This window comes from Cariama cristata, unplaced genomic scaffold (genome assembly GCF_000690535.1).
Source record: "Cariama cristata isolate BGI_N322 unplaced genomic scaffold, ASM69053v1 scaffold42042, whole genome shotgun sequence".
Taxonomy (NCBI): Eukaryota; Metazoa; Chordata; class Aves; order Cariamiformes; family Cariamidae; genus Cariama; species Cariama cristata.
This window is the reverse complement of record NW_009604053.1, coordinates 168-6,494: the sequence shown is the minus strand read 5'-3', so window position 1 is coordinate 6,494 and position 6,327 is coordinate 168. Positions and strand designations below refer to the sequence as shown.

At 45.2% G+C, this 6,327-nt stretch overlaps 1 protein-coding gene across 1 annotated transcript in view; it reads left to right on the top strand.

The window, feature by feature from the left end:
• Window positions 1–5,067, top strand: part of LOC104157899 (tumor necrosis factor receptor superfamily member 1A-like) — a gene marked incomplete at its 5' end in the record, with an annotated part of 5,862 nt that extends 795 nt beyond the window's left edge. Inside the window, 7 exons of the mRNA XM_009695422.1 lie at window positions 169–312; window positions 1,939–2,020; window positions 2,347–2,414; window positions 2,628–2,750; window positions 3,104–3,141; window positions 3,904–4,063; window positions 4,632–5,067. Of these exons, the coding sequence (XP_009693724.1) occupies window positions 169–312; window positions 1,939–2,020; window positions 2,347–2,414; window positions 2,628–2,750; window positions 3,104–3,141; window positions 3,904–4,063; window positions 4,632–4,933 (917 nt within the window). The remainder of the gene's footprint in view (window positions 1–168; window positions 313–1,938; window positions 2,021–2,346; window positions 2,415–2,627; window positions 2,751–3,103; window positions 3,142–3,903; window positions 4,064–4,631) is intronic.
• Between the last annotated feature and the right edge of the window lie 1,260 nt (window positions 5,068–6,327).

Here is a 6,327-nt window from a genome sequence, read left to right as displayed (position 1 = left end):
TACACCAGGAAGAAGGGCTACCAAGTTACTACAGTCTGAGGCAGAGTTTGCAGGCCTTTTTGGACTTTTTCTGGGAAGATTAGGGGATAACAATACCTGTCATCGTAACAGTGCTCTCAGCTGAAGATGAAGGAAGAGGTTGAAATAATCACTTCTTTCATTCCTCAGAATTCCAGCAGATAGTAGAGAGCCCCTGCACCCCAAAGCAAGATACCGTATGTGGCTGTCGGAAGAATCAATATCAGATTGGACTGTCCGATCTCTTCCAGTGTAGGAACTGCAGCTCATGTGTCAATGGAATTATCGCCAACTGTGAGTACAGCATGGATATGGGTCCAGTACAGACATCCTGTACTAGGGTAGACATTAACAGCCTTCTGGTCACTTTCTGACACATTGCAGCACCTTGCCCTGAAGTGATTGTAGTTTTGGAACTATTCTTGGTTTTGCCTGCCCCCTTTCCTCAGAAAGACTGCCATTTTTTGCCTGCCTTGGTATCAGTCCATTTTCTATCACAGTTTCCACCTTCATGTTGTCCTTGAACGGTTTCTTGGTTTTGGCTGTTGTGAGGAGATGTATTCTATTTAGTTTTGGTACCTCTGCCTTGCAGGAACTGAAGAAAGGTCTTTGTGCTCTAAAGCAGATTTCCCCCTTGCCTTCCTTTTTTGTCTTTCTCCTCATTCTCGTTGCATTTCCCTCACCAACTACTGGAAGCACATTGAATACAATGGCTGAAAATACTGCTGGTCCCAGTGCCCAGCTGAACTGCTTGTCAGTCAGTTCCTGAACCACCACAGCATACTGTGCAGCGTTCTAAAGTAAAAAGCTGCTCGGGTAATGCTAAACTGTACCCATTGGCATTGGGCATGACCTAGGGATAGTGCAGGTGTCTGGGAGAAGTACCCGTGTTAGCTGTCCCAGGCTGCCTCATCCCCAGTCAGAGCTGGAGAATCTTAACCAGATACTGCTTGCTGCTCGCCACTTTCTGCTGTAGTCTAATTCTGTTCATGTCCCTTAAATGCTCCTTACCTTGTTGTCCTAAAGCTATCCCCTCTTCTTTGCAAATTCTGCTTCTCCTGATCCCTGTCTCATCTCTTACCCTACCTAGCATGAGATTTGCTGTCTAACTGGTAAATGGATTCCCTCTGGTGCTCAGTAATCCTCCTCTGTCACAGTTTCCACGCTTACTCTTAGCCTCAAGGGCCATCGTTGTACACTGCCCTTGAGCAGTTTCCTTCCCTCTTGGCTGATGAAGAACTGTTCTAGTCCTGTCCTTCGCTTGTCACAGAATGCATGCTGCTTGTTCTGGTACCTTTTAACCTCCCCTCATGCAGCTTTATGTCCTTCCATCACTATTCTTGTCTGTGCCTCCCCACACCTGTTTTACTTGGTCTCTATACTGTGACTTGCTTAGAAGCAATAGTTTTTTTCATTTCTTACCCCTTCCTCTCACAGCATAGCAGATCACAAGAGTGGATATGCGTCCCATGGCTTGAAGTGATTTCTCCCTGCCCTGAACTGACTTCCTCACCAGTCCCAGCTGCTCAGGGACCACTTCTCCCTCATCTTTGCCTGACTAATCTGATTTCCCCTTCCTGTCATGCTTGAACTTGAGTGACTTTCCCCACTTTTGCACTGGAACTGTCATTATCCCTTAGACCAATTTCAGCTGCACTGTAATTTTAGTCCCTTTCCAAGCTTCTACAGAGATCCCCAACCTACCAGGGCAGTGGTACCCTTATTTTTTATTATTTTGGTCCTCCTTCAACCCTGTCCTCAAACGTAGACCGAATCCTTCTTCTCTTCTTCAGTAGTTCTCCAGGCCCAAAGATGGGTAATCTTCCACCCATCTTGGAGTGGATTTTTCTCCTTTTGTTTTCTTTTCTATCCAGATTATGGCAACAGTTTCATAGAATAGGTTTCTTCTTTTCTCTACAGGTTCAAAGAACAGAGACACAATTTGCAGGTGTAAGCCTCGATTCTTCCTGACACTTAGTAACATTTGCAAGCCTTGCAACAGGTGAGCTTTTTTTTCTCTGTATGCCCCTCCACTGAGTGGGAGAGACAGCAGACACAAGCCCCATAGGGGGAAGAAATTCTTCTCAAGGCTCTGTCCATCTTGACATAACTTTACAACATTCTGCCTTTCTGAGGCAATTGGGTCTTCTCCTCTGCCACCCCCAGTCTTCTCTGTGTGGGCATCAGCCCATGAAGAACCCAAAGTCACTAGCCACACTGCATTGCCCTGCTTTGCAGGCTCATCTTGACTTGTCTGTTACTTAGCATTGTTGCAGATGGCTGGCATTTTGTTTCATGCATGCTCACCTCTCTGACTTGCTCTTTCAGCTGCACTGGAGAAGAATGCTTGCAGTGTCATAGCCCAGTGACTACCTCACCGACTTCGTCTGGGCTCAGTGAGTACTGGGGGAGCTGAGGGACAGTGGAATCTTTTCAGTGTGGGCTTTTGTACTGTTAATACATTTTGTAAAGTGTTATTTTCTGCACTCTCTCAAACCATTATTCTTTTTCTCCCTACCATTTGTACATCTTCGCTTGCTATTCTTCCTCTAGCACTTACCTCCTCTGTTCTCAGTCACTCACTCATTTGCCCTCTTCCTTTTGTCCAGATGGGAGCCTTGTCCTTGGCATCATTGTTGCAATATTTGGAGTTATCTCTGTCCTCTACATTGTAAATAAAGTAGTGAAACTGGTCCAGAAAAATGGGATAGCGTCATCTTTCTACTCCTGTGGTGAGTACAGAAGCATATGCAGTGATATTAATTGGCATAGACATTATTCTCTGTGTGTTTGTGTGTACGCGCACATGTGAGGGGAAAAAGTGGGATCCCATTACTCTGCTTTGCTGCAAGGCCAGAGGAACACAAGAACTCGACAGCTGAGCTTACTGGTGCAGTTCTTACAACTCTGCATCCATGCCCATAGCTGAGACTGGAAGTGCATGTGAGCTTATCTCTGGGAAATGTGCATTTTGCTATAAAACCTTTTGAGGGCAGGACTGTGAATAGCTGCTTTCCTGTTTTCTTTGGGACAAGAGGAAGTGAAAATAATTTTTGCTTTCCTTTTTCTTTTTTTTTCTTTAAAGTTTCTTTGCCACAGACAACCAAGGAGCCAGTATCTGAGGTGAGCAAGATGATGGGTATGAGAGCTTTCCTTCCACTTTCAACTATGTTAACCTGGGATCCAGAGTAGCATTTTTTCCCCATGGGCTGTTTTCAGGCCTTGTATTTTCAAATGAGCAGAGTAATAGGAATGTTTAATTCAGAAGTCTTTTCCTGTAGAGGGTGGAGCCATTAACATTTTACTTCCCCCTCTTCTAGAGGATGCTTTTCAAACTCCTGACTTTTTGCTTTTTTTTCTTTCCAGATGCGTTTTTTTCAGATAGCAGTCCTTAATCCTTTTTCTCCCTATATATCCCAAGCTTGAAGGATTTAACTAATTTTACTTCACTTCAGATCTTGACCCCACTGCTGCTTCAGAGTGTTCTCTTGGGTCTAGTGTTGTTCTGCAATTAAGAGGGCCCAAGCAGGAGTTGAGGTGGGGTCTCCAGAGCCTTACAGAGAAGGCTGATGGGAAAGGTGGCATGTGGAGCTTCTAGAATGGTGGTGATTTCGGGTCCAAGCCTTACTTGATTTTGTAAAGAAATATTTTTTCCAGATTACTGTTTTTTGATGCCAAAAGAGAGTTAAACTCCTTGGGTTTTGCTGGAAAGAAATGTTTGGTGTCTTCTGCTCAAACAAGGTATATAGGAAGAATTAAAACCTCAGCACCTGCTCCCCACTTATCTTGGATAAATTTTAGTATATAAAGCTAGTGACTCCTTGCAGGAGACAGATGTATTGTGCTGCTGCACATGATTCTGGACTAAGAAAATGTGTCTTTCAGGTTGAGGTAAAAAGAAGTGAAATTTCCATCCTTCTTCCTGAGTCCCAGAAGGAAATAGAATTATCAGTGAATGCAACACCACCATCTGCACCTCTGCCGCAAAGCCCACATGAGTTACCAGACTGTGTCAGACCTGCCAGGAAGACACAGCTTCCAGACAGTAAGCGAAACTCCCCCATCCTCCCCTCCTTCCCCAGGCAAACGAGAACCTGATGATGCAGATGCAGCTAGGAGGATGTTGGACAGACCTTACGTGGTATACATGACCTGTGTGTTTACTTGATGCACAGCATGGTACAAAGGCAGAAGCATGCCCAGAGCCTGTGGGGCTCTGTATGCTAAACATCTATGCAAGGCCTTTCTGTTGTCCTCCTTTCCTACCAGCAAAATGGATTGTCATATGTGGTGACATGCTTGTCAGTCTGAATGCCTTTGGGATGGTGACCCAGAGCATTCTTTTTGCAGGAATGTGTGGCAACAAGGCCCTAAGCATGTTCCTCAGCTCTGCTCGTATCCTTATACAAGAGCATATGGAAGCATTCCCATTGCTTTTTGAGGGATAAGAGCACGTCTGGACATCACTCAAGTCTGTGTGACTGCTCTGTAGAAGACCTGAACAGGAGGGGGCAATGCACGATCCCAAGGCACCATCCAGCCCTGGATTATTTGCATTATCCTTGAGGCTGCAGAATCCTGGTTCTCACACTTTATTTGTTTTCTTTTCACAGACCCTGCTATTCTCTACACTGTGGTGGATCATGTACCGCCATCTCGGTGGAAAGAGTTTGTGAGGCGCCTGGGTCTGAGTGACTATGATCTAGAGCGAATTGAGATAGAACATCGGCGTTTACGAGATGCCCAGTATGAAATGCTTCGACTGTGGAAACTGCAGATGGGCCATGCTGCAACTGTGGAGCACATCAGCTGTGTTCTCAACCAGATGGAGCTGAGTGGCTGCAGTGAAGCTATTCAGGAGGCTTTGCTAAACCAGAACTCTCCTCAACCTTGCAGCCATCACAGCCATCTTTAGTCTATTTCTGCTTTAGTTGCCCTCACTATGACTGTTGAGAGGATCATAACTCCCTTCCTTTCCTGTCCTCCTTTTCCCGTACCTCCCTGTCTTTCTAACACTCCTCAGCTGGGTTTGTTGGAGACAGCAGCAGATTATGCCAGAGGAAGGCTGAGGTTTGCTTCTGAACCACCATGTAGTTCAATACCTTTAAGCCAAGACAGACCTCTGCAACAACTCCTTTCCCAGTGAGGGAAAGGACATCATAAAGGAAGTGGTGTGTGGACTCTGACTAAGATGAAAACAGGAGCTCAGAGTGACTTGATAGATCAGCTGCTCTATGGACAAGTTGTTGCTGAAACAGGTGCTCCACCCACCATATGGTGGGTAAACTTGTAGGGTGACTTGGTTAAACTGGCTGTTCAGATGGTAAAGTACTCGCTCACTTTTTGCAGATCTGTTTTTCTGCAAGATCAGACAGTTGAACTGGCTCACATTGCAGCCCTTGGATTGCTTAATCTGACTCAAGGCAAGTATTGGGAGGATGTGCCTATTTCTGGGAGCAGGAGAGGATTGCCCCCTTTCGGTATCAGCTAGTTGTCGCTGTGACAAAAGAGTCACGGAGAAGCGGTGGCTCTGTGAGAAACGGGAGGACGTTATCCTTTCTACATCCCCATTTCCCTCAGGTTCAAGAGGAATATGGATCCTGAGCTACTGAGTCAGATGAGAGGGTTGGTGCTTTTTTTCTCAAGGGTTTTTTTTTTTTTTCTGTACCTAGAAACCATGTAAGATAGCATTAACAAAACAGCCGCCTGTGTGTTTGTCCACATGCAGAGTGGGAAGGAATGCGTGCGTCTGGGTGAGAAGGTACCTGGGTACCTGGTAGAGCGAGTGCCTCTGCAAATCTGTGCTTGCACACAGGTCAGTAGGCTTGTGTCTGCCTGCTTATCTATCTCTGAATGATTTGCTGAATCTGATCTAACTGCAAATGGGACAGTGTATGTGTACATACATATATATAGATATATATATATTTTTTAGCAACTGCGGAATAACTTCACACTACTTCCTGGACTGCATTCTGTGATTGCTACTTGGGTGTGAAAGCCATTCAGTACTATCTCCAGGCTCTCACCATCACTTTCTCACAGGTATTACCCTGGGTGAAGCAGAAGTAGCAAAAATAAATTAGCCTGCATCAGGTGCAGGTTGTCCACACATTTGTAACGTGGATTTTTTTTTTTAGTCTCTCATCCCTTGACCAGAGAGAAACTTTCTGTTGTAAATACACTAAACGCTCTGAATTAAAATTCATATTTTTACCTCTGCCTCCATTCTGGTTTTGTCCATATCAGCTTCTTTTCTGTGACTGTGGGTAGGGGCAGAGGAAGGGGAGTAAGTTCCAGAAGCGGCAA